Source organism: Protobothrops mucrosquamatus, unplaced genomic scaffold, assembly GCF_001527695.2.
Source record: "Protobothrops mucrosquamatus isolate PMUCROS unplaced genomic scaffold, P.Mucros_1.0 scaffold_195, whole genome shotgun sequence".
Taxonomy (NCBI): domain Eukaryota; kingdom Metazoa; phylum Chordata; class Lepidosauria; order Squamata; family Viperidae; genus Protobothrops; species Protobothrops mucrosquamatus.
This window is the reverse complement of record NW_015386271.1, coordinates 18,874-37,754: the sequence shown is the minus strand read 5'-3', so window position 1 is coordinate 37,754 and position 18,881 is coordinate 18,874. Positions and strand designations below refer to the sequence as shown.

General features: G+C 42.5%; 2 protein-coding genes across 2 annotated transcripts in view; one reads left to right on the top strand and one right to left on the bottom strand.

Moving 5' to 3' along the window:
• The window catches only part of BMPR1A (bone morphogenetic protein receptor type 1A), a 20,410-nt gene extending 16,885 nt beyond the window's left edge, over positions 1–3,525 (top strand). Inside the window, exons 10-11 of the mRNA XM_015824820.1 lie at positions 1,573–1,703; positions 3,274–3,525. Coding sequence (XP_015680306.1) covers positions 1,573–1,703; positions 3,274–3,399 — 257 coding nt within the window. The 3' untranslated portion in view covers positions 3,400–3,525. The remainder of the gene's footprint in view (positions 1–1,572; positions 1,704–3,273) is intronic.
• A 9,993-nt stretch (positions 3,526–13,518) lies between these two features.
• The window catches only part of MMRN2 (multimerin 2), a 22,393-nt gene continuing 17,030 nt past the window's right edge, over positions 13,519–18,881 (bottom strand). The window contains exons 5-6 of the mRNA XM_029285887.1: positions 17,354–18,862; positions 13,519–14,086 (exon numbers count right to left, since the gene is read on the bottom strand). Of these exons, the coding sequence (XP_029141720.1) occupies positions 13,707–14,086; positions 17,354–18,862 (1,889 nt within the window). The 3' untranslated portion in view covers positions 13,519–13,706. The remainder of the gene's footprint in view (positions 14,087–17,353; positions 18,863–18,881) is intronic.

Below are 18,881 nucleotides of genomic sequence, written 5' to 3'. Positions count from 1 at the left end.
CTATACCATTTCGGACAAATGGCTGTCCAGTCTCTTCTTAAAAACTTCCAGTGTTGGAGCATTCACCGCTTCTGGAGGCAGGTTGTTCCACTGGTTAATTGTTCTAACTGTCAGGAAGTTTCTCCTTAGTTCTAGGTTGCTTCTCTCCTTGATTAGTTTCCACCCGTTGCTTCTTGTCCTGCCTTCAGGTGCTTTGGAGCATAGCTTGACTCCCTCTTCTTTGGGGCAGCCCCTGAGATACTGGAAGACTGCTATCATGTCCCCCCTCGTCCTTCTCTTCATTAAACTAAATAAAATCCCAAACCCCCTGCAACATCTTCTGTGTTCTGCTTGGTCTGAATCCTTTTGCACTCAATTATAGAGCAAATAAGAGGATTAAAGGCCTGGAGACTAAAACATGTGAAGAACGGTTGCAGGAATTGGGTACGGCTAGTCTAGTGAAAAGGAGGACCAGGGGCAACAGGATAGCAGTGTTCCAATATCTCAGGGGCTGCCCCAAAGAGGAGGGGGTCAATCTCTTCTCCAAAGCGCCTGAAGGCAGGACAAGAAGCAACGGGTGGAAACTAATCAAGGAGAGAAGCAACCTAGAACAGTGGTGGCGAACCTATGGCACGGGTGCCAGAGGCGGCACTCAGAGACCTCTCTGTGGGCACGCGCGCCCTCACTGGGTTTTATAAAACCTTTTCGCTTTAGGCCTCTGCTGCCATGTACAAAAAAAAAAAAGGTTCAATCAATCAGTCAATTTCAACTTCTTGCGGGGGAAAAAAAGATCTTGCAAAGTTGGAATTGATTGATTGAACTTTTTAGTCCCACCCAGTCTGCCGTTACCACCATAGCCACGCCCACCCAATGGGCCACACCCACCCGGCACTCGACGATGCATAAGTGGGTTTTGGATTGCAGTTTGGGCACTCGGTCTCTAAAAGGTTCGCCATCACTGACCTAGAACTAAGGAGAAACTTCCTGACAGTGAGAACAATTAACCAGTGGAACAACCTGCCTCCAGAAGCAGTGAATGCTCCAACACTGGAAGTTTTTAAGAAGAGACTGGACAGCCATCTGTCTGAAATGGTATAAGGGTTTCCTGCCTGAGCAGGGGGTTGGACTAGATGACCTCCAAGGTCCCTTCCAACTCTTATTAGTCAGTTAAATGCTAAAAGTGGCATCTGAACAACCTGGCATAATAGGGAATTTCTCATTCTTGAAGTCCTTTTGTATGGTGCTTCTCTCTTTTAACCATAGCTGTGAGACAGTTTTGTGTTATGTTTGGCCAAATCCTCTGCGCCAGAAATAGGATGCAAATGGAACACGTAGGTGGGCTTCTCTTGTGCTGTTCACCTATCTTGAATTATAATTCGCACAGTCTCTTGACATTTCTTTGGGACTGGTTGGGTTGGCTCCAGAAAATGAGAAAGCCACAAACGGCTCTCCTTTTGTTCCCAGTATTCTCCAAAGTGGGAAAATTGAGCCTGTGTGAGAGTTTAGCTGCAGCTTGGATAAAAGAGGCATTTTTCTATTGACCGCCGAGCGTAACTCATTCCAATATTGATAGCGGCCGTGAATTTCTTGTAGGCATTGTTGAAGATTACCAGCTGCCCTATTACGATATGGTCCCGAACGATCCCTCGTTCGAGGATATGAGAGAGGTGGTTTGCGGAAAGCACCTGCGCCCGGTGGTGTCAAATCGATGGAATAGCGATGAGGTGAGCACCGTAAATGAAATGAAATCAGATTTTATTTCTCTTGCCTTACAAAAAGAATCCAGACCTTCTGGCTGGCGTCCGATTGGGATCACGGGATCCACCCGGACTCCGAGTTTAGAATATGCACAAAAAAAAGGTTTTCTTTCAATTTAGGAACAAAACAAAACAACGCTATCGTTCTGTTGTGAGAAATTGCTTTGCTGAACAATTAATGCGGCTTCAAAGAGCTTTGGATATAATCATATCCAAAGGACACTTTTAAAGTTGGATACTTTGTTAATATTTTTACACAATAGATTATTCCTACACGTAAAGCCCTGTTTTCTCTTAAAATACTAAGAGTAGACATTTAAAATGTTTTTATTTCCTAAAATCTGGTTTCTCAGCTTACATATACAGACCCAATTACTAGACTCTCTTTTGAAAAGATACCTTCTTTAATTAGTTTTTGTGTGTACTTTGCCTCTTTGTCTCATTATTGCCTCTGTTTTTTATTTATCCTTTAATCCAAAGTAAAGGATTTACTACAGTACTTTCATCTTTTATTTTGTTTAAATTTTTTTAATTAATTTTTTAATATTACATTTGCACATTTGAAAAGCAACGTGGCAGCTGAGTACAATAATTCCATTACATTTAAATATCATCAATACAGATCTCGAAAGTATTACGACAAATGATTCCCTCTCTTTCCCCCTTAATATATACCAGTGATGGCGAACCTTTTAGAGACCGATTGCCCAAACTGCAACCCAAAACCCACTTATGCATCGTCGGGTGCCGGGTGGGCGTGGCCCATTGGCTGGGCGTGGCTGCGGTGGTAACGGCAGACTGGGTGGGACTAAAAAGTTCAATCAATCAATTCCAACTTTGCAAGATCTTTTTTTTTCCCACGAGAAATTGAAATTGACTGATTAATTGAACCTTTTTTTTTTTTTTTGCACACGTTGGCGGAGGCCTAAAGCGAAAAGGTTTTATAAAACCCAGCTGAAGGCCTAGGACTGGGGCGACGGTGCGCGTGCCCACAGAAAGGGCTCTGAGTGCCACCTCTGGCACCCGTGCCATAGGTTCGCCACCACTGATATATACTGTCTCCTATTCAAACCAACATGATTCTTACTCTATCAATCAAACAGAAAATAACTTTCTAGCATTCATCAGTAATCTTCAGTTTATACATACCTTAATTAATTTAACATTCCATCTTTTAGACCGTCAATGACCTAATAACATTTTTCTTAATTTTAATTTTAAAATAAAAAAAGTACTTTCATCTTTTAATTTATGCCACGTTCCCCTATCACCGGTGTTCCGGCATTCCTTTTTTTTTTCTCATTCCTTTCTCCCTCTTTGCTTCCCTCTCATGAAACCCAGGGAAATGGTTATGGGAACTCCTGGTCAATTCATCTCCTTCAGAGGTTTTTCCCGTGCTTGACCTGACGTTATTTTTCTTTGGGTGGCCCGTTTTAAATCGGGCGTAACAGGGCGAGCGTACGTTGGCACAGCGTTGGTGAATGTTATTTCAGCGTTATTCGTTTCTATGAGATTCTCTTTTCTGTTCTCGTTCCAGTGTTTAAGAGCAATATTGAAATTAATGTGCGAATGCTGGGCCCACAACCCAGCCTCTAGACTGACCGCCTTGAGGATTAAGAAAACGCTTGGCAAGATGGTGGAATCGCAAGACGTCAAAATTTGACACAGACACGTCACGTCGCAGGAGAGTGAATTTGGGACTCTTAAGAGCTGCTCACTCGACCCAGTGCAGGTGTGATGGGAGCAGGAGAGGACCCCTGACTTTCAGCCCACACTTCCTCGCTAATTCTACAGGCTGCTAATAAATAATTAAATTTTAACAGGACGTGGGACCCGCGCACACAATACGATAAAACACGCGTGGGTGGCCTTGTGTTTTTTATTATTATTATAATTATTATTTTGAGCTGCATTACGATTTTCATCACGGTTTTAAATCCCCAGCGGTTTCTTGAGTGCTGAATTGGATATTCAGACCGATCGCGCTTTCTGTGAAAGCCTTAAGTTAAGTGAACGCAACGGCAACAAAACAAAACAAAAAAAAATCAAGCTTTTTGTCTCCTACCTGATGTGATCTAACCAGGACTTGACAGAATAGCCTGTGTTGTGTAGTCTGGGACACTTTTAAGTCATCGGACCGTTCCTTAAAGTCTTCTACAATGTTGTGCCAGGACTTTTCTCCCGCGTTTGGAGGAATTCAGAAGCCATTCGGTTTTGTTCAAAGCTACCGTTTTCTTTTTTTCCCCGCAAGGCCTTGTCTTAAAACACGACATCGGTTCGAGATGCGAAGAAGAGTTACTTCTCACCTTCCTTTTGGGCTGCATCAAGGATGACCCAAAAATCGAACAGCCCTTGTAAATTTGTGCCGCTTCTTTCAAGTTTCACGGCAAAGATCGAAATCAATGCCCAGAGCTATCCCTGAAGACCGAGTCCGCCACATTGAACCGCAGAATCACTTTGATAATTTAAGTGCCTGTGATCTTGTACTGTAAACCATGCCCTAGCTGGGGTTTTGTTTTTTTTGTTTATTTTATTTTTTTTGGAAAAGGGAAATTATTTATGCAGTACGCAGTGTGCTCTTTATTTCTTGCTCTTTGTATGTGTTTTAAACGTGCCATGCTAGAGATCTGAAAAATAATTTGAAAAGTCGTCAGGTTCCATTAGAAACACACCTGCTGACGGTGACGTGTTGGAATAGTGTGTTGGAATAGATGCACGGATATTACCCAGAAGCGTTTAGATTTTCCTTGGAGAAGCATCCAGTAGAAAATTTAATGCAGGGGTGTTCAACCTGAGCAACTTTTTAAGATTTGTTGACTTCAACTCCCAGAATTGAAGTCCATGGGACTTAAAAATCGCCATGGTTGGATACCCCTGTTTTTTATGCAATTTGAGTGTGAATTCAAACGACAATGGCATGTGAGGGGTTTTGGGTCAGGCAATACATAGCAGTATTTGTTTAATTTATAACTCGGTGTACAAATTTTATTTAACATTTCTTTAAGTCATTTGCTCACCCAGCAATGCCTTTAAGTATTAGTGCATATTCCTCCAAACGGATAATAGGTACATAAGCTATGGATTAATTTATTGGGAAGGTAGCAAACGGCGGACCGCATTTTGCCATTGGTCCTTAGCGAAAGACACGTTCTTCTGTCCGTCGCTAAGCAGGTAATGTAAGGCTCTGAAACTTACCTCACGTCTCGTTTTGCACAAGCAGTTGAAGATTACTTGGGATAAACCAAATTATCCATGTAGACCAGCTGTTTTCGCTCTTCGTGCTGTCCAAGCTTTCTCTCTACTTTCCATACCACTATGGCCATTCAGGAGCGCTCGTTCGCCAAGGTGCCACACCATTGTGGCTCACAACCCAATGACATTCTAGAGGTCCACCCAGCCAACTTTTGGATTTTTCTCTTAATTTTGGAGCAACCTCTGTAGCGGTGAGCAACTGCGGTCTTCTTGTAGTGATCTTTCGAAGGGATCTCGGCGTTCTTGAGAATACAGATAGGAAACTCTAGTCTAGCCAAATTCCTTTCCACTAAAATTCCACTTAAGCAAGGATTTGTTTGCAAAAAAATATCATGGATCTTGGAAATGTTGGTGAGGAGTATGTCAGTTTATTGGGCCAATGTATTTCTGCTTTTAAGTGCCATGTAGGATGGGTAACGTTTAGTAGCGTTTTAAGTGCTGATCATTAATATTTTGCATTTTATAAAGCTTTAGAATAGAAAACAATCCAGTTGATGTCATACTGAGTCAGAGCCATTACTCTTTGGATCCGATAGGCCTCCCAATTTGTTGTTATATCTAAGAATTGTTAAGTATCCTTTTCTTAACATGCCTTAGTATAGATCAGCTTTTCTGGCCTGGCGATCGCCAATAGGTTAGGGAGTACAGTTACACCATAGGTGTGTAACACAGTGAGTTCCCTTCATTTCAAAATCGCCCACATTGGCGTAATCCAAGCAACTTACTCCTGTACGAAAAGCACCGGTTTTTTCCCCTCTCTCTGCAATTTAGCGATAGGTGAATAATTCCCAGAATAATTCCTGAGATTAATTTAGTTGGTTTGATCTGTTCCAGAAAGTGACGTCCTTTACTCTACTATTAACTCTTTACTTTACTCTTAACCTTGCTCCTTTAGCTAGCTTGTGTTGCTCAGTTGTTGCAATCAGTCACAGTACACGGCCGTAAATTTCAACCTATGTTTGTCTGGAACCTGTCTCGCTGCCTTGATTAACTGAAAAAGAAACATAGCTTCTTCTTAATGTTCCCCTGTTAGTCATTTAGTATGTCATTCAGTAGGTCTCTCCTAGCGCCTTAAGTTTATTGATACATCTTCCAACCCTTGTTGCCTTTTTTTGAAGTGCACATTTATCACAGGTCACTTGGTGGGCCTGAGCAAAACGATGATCAGATGCCATTTGTTGAACTTGCGACTCCGATCTATTGCCTAATTGCAGTGATTTGGTTACCAGAAGCAGGGTGAACAACTGTGATTTAACCCACGTTGCTATGCAATTTCCTCGTGTCTCCACAGTTGATGGTGGTTCTAAGACGATGGATAATACAGAATCTCTCGCTTTTGTGTGCGCACAAGAGACTGGACGCTCCAGGTCTCCCATTCTCCTGTGGGACACAACTCTTCTTGGGACACGCTAGGTCTAACACAGGCGGCCAAGCTGGGCTACACCAAATTCTGCTATGTGCTTTTTTCTGCCCCCATTGGATATGAATGGGGGATGTCTGTAGTAAGGGAAGGAGTTAGAGCAGTGGTTCTCAACCTTTTTAATGCCGCGACCCCAACCGGTTGTAAGTCGAGGACTAAACCGGTCGTAAGTCGAGGACTAAAACGGTTGTAAGTCGAGGACTACCCAACCGGTCGTAAGTCGAGGATTTTCCCTGCCCGGGAGCGCCGCACATGCGTGGTTCCGCCCCCTGCGCCGGCCGAGGCGTAGCTGGCAATAGGCAGAGACGGAGCAGGCCGACCACCAGCTGGCCCAGCCCAAGGGAGGTAAGGCACCCGCCGGAAAAGGGGGAAAAAATGGCGGACAAAAAAAATGGCGGACAGCCTTGCTTGCCGACCCCCGTGAAATGGTCGATCGACCCCAAATGGGGTCCCGACCCACAGGTTGAGAACCACTGAGTTAGAGGCATTTCAGCTGCAAATGCAAGCAACTAAAGAAATGGGATATTCGTTATAGCAAGAGTGGGGAAATTCTGGAAGTTGAAGGCCACGAATCTTAAAAGTTGCCAAGGTTGGAGACCCCTGGTTTAACCTTATGGCCCTTCTTACTAACAGCCTTATTTTTACAATCCTCCCCAATCTGGAGAGTTTTTTGTTAGTGGTACATTGTCCTTTTCAATGCAGTTGCCATCAGGGAGCACGTACCTCTTACTCAAACATGCTTTGTAATGTCTTCTGTTATGTGCCTGCACAGGTATGCCTTTGAACTGTGCTTTCAAGAAAACCTTCCACCTTAACAAGTATTTGTGAATGGAAGCCTTGAGATTAGTATGAAATCATCAGAAAAAAATTTCCCTGATTGTACGGGAAGATTTCCCTACGTTTTGCTCCTTGTTGGGGAATGAACGGTGTTAAAAGCGCCAGACAGATCCAGCTTCTTTATGTGCATTTGGCAGTGAGTAACCATTTGAATAACCCCAGGCAACGTTCACCTTTCTTACTCTAAAATGTCCCTCCTGTTCGTAATCTGCTCAGTGACCCTTCTACTCCTCGAAGTTGTCTATTAACTTTCATTCCATCAAACGAGAGATTAATGACGTAGCAGTAAATGAAAGATTTACATCTGTGGTAGCATAGTACCGCCAAATATCGCCATAATTTCGGAGACAAAACCCCCTTTTCAAAGAGAACGAACCTTACGGGTGCCATTAAAAAAGTCCAGAAGCTTCACATGCCATCAAACATCCGAAAACATCTGCCTGTCCTGAATTCAGGGCTAGTGTCAATCAGCCTTCCAGGTTTCAAGAAGAATCTTCTGCTTCATGAATCCATCAAGAGTCCTTTTGCTCATCTCAGCAATACCTTTCATTTCCCCTAACTATTTCCTCAACGCTTCTCACTTTCTTGGGTTCCATTTTTTAAGGTCATTTCTCAGCGGATCCAGTTGGTTCTGTTTACACCACCTAAAAGGGTAGAAAAATCCTCTCTAGCTCTCACCAACACTGGGATTGTTGCAGTCAGGGAAAGAACACGCAAAAATCAACTTGCAATAAAGTCAACTGATTTTAAAACGAGAAAGTGCCAAATTCCACTTGGCGTTGCACGGGAGGATTTAAAATTGAGTGGTCTTCGGTGAAGCTGTCTTGGATTCGATCCACATTCTGGTCTGGGGACAGCGGTTAAATATAAAGTTGCCCTTGCCTTATTTTTTTACCAAATTTTCAGTGCTTCAGTCTTCTCACAGTCCATTGTGGGGACAAGGGCTGGTTTATGAGGCAGGCAGATCACCAAATTTTTTTTTAATGGGTGGGTTCTTCAGTTCAAGACTTGTTACTGGTGTAATAAACGTGGAACGAACAATGCTCTTTGTCCAAACTCAAAAGTCATCTCATAGTTTTGCCTTCTGTAAATGACCTTAAAATGCAGTATACGAGTTCACTTCATTTACTCTTTAACAAGCTCTGGCTTATTCCTGCCTTATATAAAAATGTATTATATTGTATACAGAAAGAATCATGTAGCTGACTTTAGAGACCGTGTAAATAAAGAAGAGAGGGTGAAAATAGCAGCTTGATTATATTCCTTTTGTTACAGATGCCAGACATTGTAGAATGTGTTTTTTTTTCCAAATGTACTGGGCGAAATGTTGGTTTTTTTTTTTCCTTTTTCTTTTTGTATCACATCCGTTTTAAAAGGTGCCTTATGTTTACCATGAAATTGCTTTGTTCTGTACACAAGTTTATGTCACTGTATCTTTTTTTTTTTGAAGTAAATAACCTTATTTTAGTAAATGTTAGTAATATATTTGTTCCTGAGCAGTTTTCATATTGGGCGGCCTGCAGAATTCCAGATCTACGGTGATCTCTTTTGCTTTTAAAACTCAGCCTGAGGGGAAAAAAATATGTGCTCAAGTACAAGAAAGCACATCTGCTCAGAAAAACAGCACAGCTGTTTCAGCTAAGTTTAAAAAAGTGGTGAAAATGCACGGAGGAGGGAAATGATGGGTGGGTGGGTGGATGGATGGATGGATGTTTGGATGAATAGGTGGGTGGAAGGACGGGCAGGTGGATGGATGGACGGATGGATGTTTGGATCAATGGTGGATGGATGGATGTTTGGATGAATAGGTGGGTTGATGGGCAGGTGGACGGACAGATGGATGTTTGGATGAATGAGTGGGTGGGTGGATGTTTGCATTAATAGGTGGGTGGATGGACAGACGGATGGATGTTTGGATGAATAGATGGGTGGAAAGAAGGCAGGTGGATGGATGTTTGGATGAATGGGTGGGTGGATGGATGTTTGCATGAATAGGTGGGTTGATGGACAGATGGATGGATGGGCAAGTGTATGGGTGGATGGATGGATGTTTGGAAGAATAGATGGGTGGCTGGACAGATGGATAGGCTGGTGGATGGACGGACAGATGGATGTTTGGATGAATAGGTGGGTGGAAGGATGGGTGGATGGATGTTTGGATGAATAGGTGGGTTGTTGGACAGATGGATGGACGGGCAGGTGGATGGGTGGACGGCAGATGGATGTTTGGAAGAATAGGTGGGTGGATGGATGAGTGGGTGATGGGTGGGTGGATGTTTGAATAGGGTGGATGGATGGATGGACGGACGGATGTTTGGATGAATAAGTGGGTGGATGAACGGACGGATGATCTGAGGACAGCTGCCACAGTTGGTGTTCCCAAAATCCATTTACCAAAAGAGTGGAGGCTGCAAGCAGGATTTTACCCTGGCAATTTCATTGGAAGCTCATTCCCTGATCTAATTGGCCATTTTCTCTTTTTTACCCCCTTCAGTCTTATTTATCCCCCTTTTTACCAAAAAGAATTTTACATTTGCGCCCAATTTCTTTTGGGATCCTTATAAAAACTTGGGAATTTCTAAGAGCCTCGTGTGTGGTCAACGCAAGAATCCATGTTTTGCAGAATTGAGTTTCCAGGTAATACTGAATCTTTTGACAGAGGTGCAGTGTATAAAGAGGCTAACCCCTCCGATGGCGCCATTTGAAACGCGATGTCAAACATGTCAACTTGTTTAAAAGCCACAGTTCCGATGCCACAACTTAACACCAACAAGGTGGGTAAGAATATAACAAAGATACACTGGGATGTTTCAATTTAATACTATTGCGGTAGCTTGGAAGTTGGGGATCTTACCTAATTAACCATAAATGCTAAATTTTCTATCAGCGATTATTGTTGCTATTCTGCAATTGTATCTTGTGCCGTCCTTGGTGCTCTTTAAGTTTAGTTATTTTCTTGCAGACGTTTCATGACCTCATCAGTTACTGATGATGTTACCTAGTTTGTATCATGAAACATCTGTAAGAAAACAAGTTCAGAGCATCAAGGACCTCTCAGACACTAAATCATAGGATTTAAATATGCCAGGCTTACTACAAAAATTAAACATGACGTATTTGGCTGGGTATGATCCTTAAATGTTTGAGTCACAGACACAGTCCTTGCTTTCAATGGGATTTAAACACGAGTGCTATCTACTGTGTGTGGCTAATTTGGAGTTTTCATTTACTCAATTTTATGCAGTGAAAATCATTGAATTTCTTTGTTTTTAGATTGCTAGATATTCATTGCAGCAGAGGGAAATTGGTAAAGAGACAGTAGTTGGATCCTGGTCACGTATTTTACATAGAATGTGCTAAAATTGTGTGCCAGACTCACTCTCAACTGCTCATATTATTTGGTAAATTGCTGTCCATGTTTTTAAATTCAGAATCCCATCTAAGAGTTGTTTAGCCCTGCATCACGCGGTGAAATTAGTACACAGAATAATCTTTGGCATGTATGATAAAAGATTATTCTTCGTTGGTGTAGTAATCACATTTATTAATCAAAATCGGGGAGGACGTTGTACATCATCAAGAAATAGTGCAATAACATTACGAAGGGACACGAGAATAAACTTTTATCCTCATTTTTATGTGTCCCGTTAGTGACTGAACAGATTACACATCTGTGGGGTTACTGATACAGCTTCCAGCCAAACAACGTCATTTGTTTAATAGTTGTAATTCTCAATGGTGGGTTAGCTAGTATATTTGCTATTCTATATAATGCTTCTATGGAACCAATATTCCTATCCAAAAAGGTGTCCCCTGTCTCTGCTGGTGTGCCAGGAGTAGAGAGACTCAATTAATATAAGCTTCCCTTTTTTAAAAAGAAAGATGACTTAATTTTATCAAACATGAAGTTCCTTTTGGGTGAAGTTTATATAGCTACATCTGCGTGCAGATAATCCTCGGCTTCTGACTACAATTGAGCGCAAATTTTCTGCTGTTAAGAGAGACAGTTGTTAAATGAGTTTTGCCCCACTTTATGACCTTGCAATATATGGCTGTGAAAGTTGGACCATAAGGAAGGCTGAGCGCCAAAGAATTGAGGCCTTTGAATTCTGGTGCTGGAGAAGACTCCTGTGAGTCCCCTGGACCGCAAGGTGATCAAACTGGTCGGTCCTAGAGGAGATCAACCCCGACTGCTCTTTAGAAGGCCAGATCCTGAAGTTCAAACTCAAGTACTTTGGCCACCTAATGAGAAGGAAGGACTCCCTGGAGAAGGGCCTAATGCTGGGAAAGATGGAGGGCAAGAGAAGAAGGGGACGACAGAGAATGAGGTGGCTGGATGGAGTCCCTGAAGCAGTAGGCGTGAGCTTAAATGGACTCCAGAAGATGGTAGAGGACAGGAAGGCCTGGAGGAACGTTGTCCATGGGGTCACGATGGGTTGGACACGACTTTGCAACTAACAACAACAACAATGACCTTGCCACACTTATTAAGTGAATTCCCGCAATTGTTAAGTTAGTAACAAGGTTATTAAGTGAATTTGGCTTCTCCATTGACTTTTGCTTGGTCGCAAAAAGGGATCACGTGAATCCATGGCACTGCGACCGTCATAAATATGAGTCAGTTGCCCAGCATCTGAATTTTGATCCCGTGACTACAGGAATACTGCAACGGTTGTAAGTGTGAAAAACCGTCATAAGTCACTTTTTTCCAGTGCCGTTCTAACTTTGAACGGTCACTAAACAACTGTTTTAAGTTGAGGACTTTTAAAAACTTTTAAGTTTTTTTGGCAAGTGCCTTCAAAAACCTCATCCTAATTATCGTCTGCCGTCATCTGAAGGTGTTTGATATAAACACCAACTAGATTCAGTTCTGCATAGCTTCTGTTCTTGGCCAAAGGCAAATTAATTGTACCAAAGGGCTTAACGTATATTTGTGAAAGCCCTGATTTTATCTATCCTGGCTTTTTCTAGCATTACTAGAAATAAATTGAGATCGTGCCCTGAAAAGGAATTATTATTATTATTATTATTATTTTAAAACAAAACTATTTCCATTCATCAGGCGAGTTTGAGCCCACAGTTTTCAGCCCACGAATTTGGGGAATAATCGCTCCAGGTATGTTCAGTTCAGGATGGAAAGAAAATTCTGGCTCAAGAAAGTAAATATATATATTTCTGACAATGGTCATCCTTAAACAACGCTTTTTAAGCTGCGCTCTTTGGGCTGAGTGCCAGTAGCTACCTGCAGATCGTTTGTGAGAATGGGAGAATTGCCTTGGGGTTTCTAATTCTCCAGTATGACTATAGATGGTGCAGGAAGAAACAAGCCACACCCAGTAAACAATGTAGTTTGTTTGGATAATGTGATGCACAAAGTTGGGTTCTCCATGGATGGCTCCTTAGAAGCATTACTCTCTCTTCCGACTTTCAGCCAGGGCCTGCAAATGTGGGTGTGGGAATCAGACTTGAACTTTTATTTATAAAATTTATTTGCCGCCCGTATCGTCTCCAACAACTCTGAGGTGGCTGACAACAGAAAAATGTTGAGGACAACAAATAAAAAAAAAAAGGCACAAGCACCTGTCTCATAGTGTTGTGATTCCGTGCCAGTCTGTAGTTGAGTCTGGGGAATCAGAGGAGGAGGAGGAGGAGGAGGGGCCTGGAGAGCCATCAGAGTCGGAGGGAGGCTCTGATGAGCTGCAGGACTTACAAAGTAATGAAGAGGCTGGTCCTTCCACTCGTGATCAAGCTGAGAGCCAGCTGTGCTGGGAAGCTGAGTCGGACTCAGAGGAAGCACAGCTGGAAGACCTCAGAGACGCTCGTAAACGTAGACAGGTCACACGAGTAGGACAGAGGGAGGCAATGGGGCGACTCCAGGGGAGGAGGAGAAAGCAGTGAGAAGCCATGCTTTGGGGGCTGCGTAACAAAAAGGGAATGTGTGGGCAGGGCTGGTTGCTGGAGGCAACCGTTGGCAAAGAATTTCAGAGTCAAGAGATCATGGTCTGTTTATTTTGCCTGTGAGTTATTTCCTGTTTGACTCGTGCTCCGTTTTGCTTTTGGACAAGGTCTCCATTGGAAAAGTGTTCTGTTGCTTTTGTTTTCTGGGACAATTATCGGGTCTGTAACTCAAATAAAAAGGGTTTATTTTCCAGTCTACTGTTAAAAGAGGGGTTGTCTTTGTGAAGTAACAAGGACGTACGTAGGCTGGGACAGAACACATAGCCTCATGCCCAGTTGAAGAAACAGATTGTCTTCTGCACCTCCACCTCGCTGGAGCTGTGCCTAAGCAGCTACCAAAGGCCTTCTAGAAAGCATTGCTGAGCTTGTGTGGGCAAAACGGGTCCTTGTGTGGGCAAAACGGGTCCTTGTGTGGGCAAAACGGGTCCTTGTGTGGGCAAAACGGGTCATTAAGACATCCTTCACTCACAGGAGGGCTCTTGACACGGCCAAGGTCTTCCTTCTCAGGTTTTCAGTAGCAAGAACCCTGCCATGCTCAATCCAACTGTGTTTTGTCTCACTGCGGCCCCTTGGACCAGCTCAAACCACATCAAGTCTCCCTTCTCCAGTTCCACCAGGGCGAAGAGAGTTGTATAACCACTGCTGGACTTCCTCTTCTTGTTGATTAGAGTAATTCTGTGGCCATTGCTGAAAACTAGTTGTCCCAAGGCGGGTCCTGGGGGGAACTCGGCACTGACCGCCACCATATAAACCCCATTATGAGATGCCTTGAAGTAGCCGTATTCACGAGAGTAACCCCCTCCGTAGTTAAGGTAGGTGCGGTTCAAGACGGAGGGCTCCTCTTTACCTTCGGCATATTGCACGTAAAAAGCCACCGCTGTGCCTGGAGGTAAGAAAAAGGCAAAATTAGGAGATGCAAACAGAATTCCACATAACTATAGCACTTTTGAAGGAACCGTAGACATTCTAGTGATATTCTTCCAGCAACAACAACTATTATTATTATTATTATTATTATTATTATTATTATTACTACTACTACTACTACTACTACTACTACTATTATTATTATTATTATTATTATTATTATTATTATTATTATTATTATTAAGTTGGAAGGGGCCTTGGAGATCATCTAGTCTAACCCCCTGCTCAGGCAGGAAACCCTATACCATTTCGGACAAATGGCTGTCCAGTCTCTTCTTAAAAATTTCCAATGTTGGAGCATTCACCGCTTCTGGAGGCAGGTTGTTCCACTGGTTAATTGTTCTAACTGTCAGGAAGTTTCTCCTTAGTTCTAGGTTGCTTCTCTCCTTGATGAGTTTCCATCTGTTGCTTCTTGTCCTGCCTTCAGGCGCTTTGGAAAATAGCTTGACTCCCTCTTCTTTGGGGCAGCCCCTGAGATACTGGAACACTGCTATCCTGTCCCCCCTCGTCCTTCTCTTCGTTAAACTAGACATACCCAATTCCAGCAACCGTTCCTTATGATCTTTTAGCCTCCAGTCCCCTAATCATCTTTGTTGCTCTTCTCTGTACTCTTTCTAAAGTCTCAGCATCTTTTTTACATTGTGGTGACCAAAACTGGATGAATGAATATTAAGACTTGTAGCAGATGCCAACATTCAAGATACACCCTACTCCCAAATTTTTCTCTGATCCAGATTTGATTCCTAGTTTTCCCCAGTCATCTAAGACTGCCTCCATCTCCCTCTTCTATCCTTGCTACCTCCTCAAATGTATTCTATATCTTAACTTAATGTTGATGTCAACAGCTCCACTGTCACAAGGAGTTGTAACATCTCACCCTACCATCAGTAGGCCCCACAGCTTCATCAACTGGTCAGTCCTAGAGGAGATCAACCCCGACTGCTCTTTAGAAGGCCAGATCCTGAAGTTGAAACTCAAGTACTTTGGCCACCTAATGAGAAGGAAGGACTCACTGGAGAAGAGCCTAATGCTGGGAAAGATGGAGGGCGATAGAAGAAGGGGACGACAGAGAAGGAGGTGTCTGGATGGAGTCACTGAAGCAGGAGGCGTGAGCTTAAATGGACTCCAGAAGATGGTAGAGGACAGGAAGGCCTGGAGGAACGTTGTCCATGGGGTCGCGATGGGTGGGACACGACTTCGCAATTAACAACAACAACAACCACAAAAGGTCCTGCAGTGCCATCTGGGAAGCACTTCAGCTTGGGAAAAAGGAGATGGCCAGAAGATGTCGCTGCTACAAAGCAAATAATTTTCAGCAGAAAGGAAAAATACTTGGGACTCCAGCTTTAATCAAGCCGCTTCCTGAAGATCCCTTTTAACTATTGCCATCTTGTTGATAAGCTCCAACTTTTTCAATAAACCGGGTGGTTATTTTCCTAAGCTTTTTAAAAAAAAACTCTGGGTCATTACCTCTCCATATTTAACACAGAGAGATACTGACAGCTAACCAAGGGCGTAGGGTACATTTTTCGCCCTGGATCTCTGGTACAACATGCTTTTGTGTATAATACGGCTTTTTTTTTCATCCCAGCAGAGCAAAGTGCCTTTGTAGATTATATTCAAAGCCTCGTGTTCTCTTTGTATTTGATTATATAGTACTTCATCGTTCTATTCTACCTCCCCAAACTGACACTAAAAATGTGCATTAGTGGTAAATAGATCCAGGCCCTTGACAAAATTTCCTTTTTTAACTGAATCATTTCCTCAGCATTTCCTTTCTTAGATGCTTGGATTACTTTGGAGAATAATAATAATAATAATAATGATGATGATGATGATGATGATGATGATGATGATGATGATGATGATGATGATGATGATGATGATGATGATAAAGTTGGAAGGGACCTTGGAGGTCTTCTAGTCCAACCCCCTGCTCAGGCAGGAAACCCTATACCATTTCAGACAAATGGCTGTCCAGTCTCTTCTTAAAAACTTCCAGTGTTGGAGCATTCACCGCTTCTGGAGGCAGGTTGTTCCACTAATTAATTGTTCTCACTGTCAGAGAGTTTCTCCTTAGTTCTAGGTTGCTTTTCTCTTTGGTTAGTTTCCATCCGTTGCTTCTTCTCCTTTGGAGAATAGCTTGACTCCTTCTTCTTTGGGGCTACCCCTGAGATATTGGAAGACTGCTATCATGTCCCCCCTCATCCTTCTCTTCATTAAACTAGACATACCCAATTCCAGCGACCGTTCCTTATATCTTTTAGCCTCCAGTCCCCTAATCATCTTTGTTGCTCTTCTCTGTACTCTTTCTAGAGTCTCAACATCTTTTTTACATCGTGGTGACCAAAACTGGATGCCATATTCCAAGTGTGGCCTTACCAAGGCATTGTAAAGTGGTATTAACACTTCACATGATCTTGATTCTATCCCTCTGTCAACATCCTCTTTACAATATGGTGACCAAAACTGTATTCAGTCTTCTAAAGATGGTCTTACTGAGACTTTATAAAGCAATATTAATACTTCACGTGATCTTGATTCTATCCCTCTGTTAAGGCAACCTAGGATTGCTTTGGCTTTTTTGGCTGCTGCCACACACTCCTGACTCATATTTAAGTGATTGTCCACTAAGAACTTCAAGATCTCTCTTGCAGTTACTGCTGTTGAGCCAGGTTTCACCTAATCTGTACCTGAGCATTTGGTTTTTCTTGCCTAAGTGTAAAACCTTACTTTTCTCTACATTGATTTTCCTTTTTGTTACATAAGGCTACTAATCCCAGTCCAGGGCAGGGAGAAGAGATTGGGAAGGAATCTAGCTGAGGAAAGGATAAAACTGTTCATAGGTTGTAAGGACAACATGGACCTTGTAGGATTGTGCCTTCTTCATGTCCACCACCCCTCTCTTAAAATAGTTTTAAATAGCTTTGAATAAAAGACCCCAACACCCATATATTTGCAGGCAGACATCACTATTGTGAACACTGTAAATTCAAAATTTTGTGGCTGACAAAGAGTTAAAGGGAGACTAGTATAGCTGTTTCAATGATGAGAGCTAAAGAGCTTGAAATAGCTATACTAGTCTCCCTTTAACTCTTTGTCATCCACAAAATTTTGAATATATATATATATATATTTATATATATTTATTTGCAGTGGGAACAATGGATAAGAACTTTAGAAACCATGATGAGAAAATTTTAAAAAGTCGGAAGAAACCTACCTTCCTCCAGTGTCTCTGCATTGATCTTGTTTCTTCCATTCAAAGTAGCTTCTCTGTGGCCATGGACCTCTTTCTTGTCCCTCATGTTTTGCTGTTCTTGCTCCTTAAGGTGCTTCCTCGTTTTTCTGCTCATCATCAACTGAAGCTTTGCTACATCCAGGCTTACATTTGAGGCAGCCAGCTCCTTACTATTTCCAAACAATTTCTGAAAGACCGCTAGATGTTCTTCAAAGTTTTTTTGGGCTGACCCAAGATCGTCCTTCACCTCCTTGACTGAAACACTGAGGTTGGCCTTAGTTTGATTGCAGCAGGAATGAATATGATCCCACTGCAATTCAAATTTCTTCATCTCTTTGGTAAGATGTCCAATCTCTCTTTTGAGGGTCATAATATCATGGTACGCTGGATTGTCTAAGGCATCCTCCATGACAGCTTCATGGTTTGGTTCCATATTTTCTATTCTACCATGTTGGGGATTGAGGTCTGTTTGTTTCTCAGTATCAGGATCCTTCAAAGATTTATGATCATGTGGATTATTCTCATGATCTGCCTCCAAAGAGTCTATTCTCTTCTTAAGAGACTCTAGTGTCATACTTTGCTTCTTGAGATAGTCTGACATTAATTTGATGTTCATCTCTGGAAGTTGATCTGTGGATAGAATGATCTCTTCTTCAGACAGGCGTTCCAAAATTTCCTCTCCAAGAAGGATCTCAAGGGCCGTCTCATGTCTCAGTGCATCCCCCAGCAACGAATTGAAAGAACTGTTCAGATACTTGATGTGATCGTACATCTTCTCATCGGCTTTTTCTAGCAGGTCAACCTCCTCAGACAAAACTTCAGAATGGTTTTTTAAGAGAGAGAGTCCATCTTGTAGCTTCCAACTTTGTTCTTGTTGGAAATCCAAAGACTGATGGATAAGCGGGAAAGCAGCAGCGAGATCTTTTAAACGTGCCTCCAGATGCTTTAGATGTTCTCCATGCATCTCAGTGGTGTTCTTTAAGCCTTCCACATCAGTACCGGAAGGCTGGTCTTCACAACAGCATGTCTTCATGGACTTCTGTAGACTCCAGTAGTTTTCTTGAACATCTGCCAGACTATCATTAAGAGCAAAAATCCTCCTTTCTACATCTTCTCTGTATTCATCAATCATGAGACTTCCTTCTATTAATCGTATCCGGAAGTCCTCCAAATCGTGTTTTGAGCTGTCTTTTAACCTTGTGATGGAATCAGTTAGTTCTTCATAGTCTTTTTCAGACTCCTCATAAAGTGTCTTTAGCTCCCGAGCATGTTTTTCCAAGGTCTGATTGAGGCTCTGCACATCAACATCTGCAAACATCTCATTCCGATTGCCCAATTTCCTTGGGAACATTGCAAAATTTCTGTTGAGGACCTCAAGCTCACCCTGAAGCTTATTTTGCTCTTGTCTCAGGTCGGCCAAGCTGTTGTTTAATGCTAATAAAAAAGACTGCTGCAGCTTGTGGTGTCTCTTGAGCTTCAGGTCCGTATCTGCTTTGATCATGGTAAGATT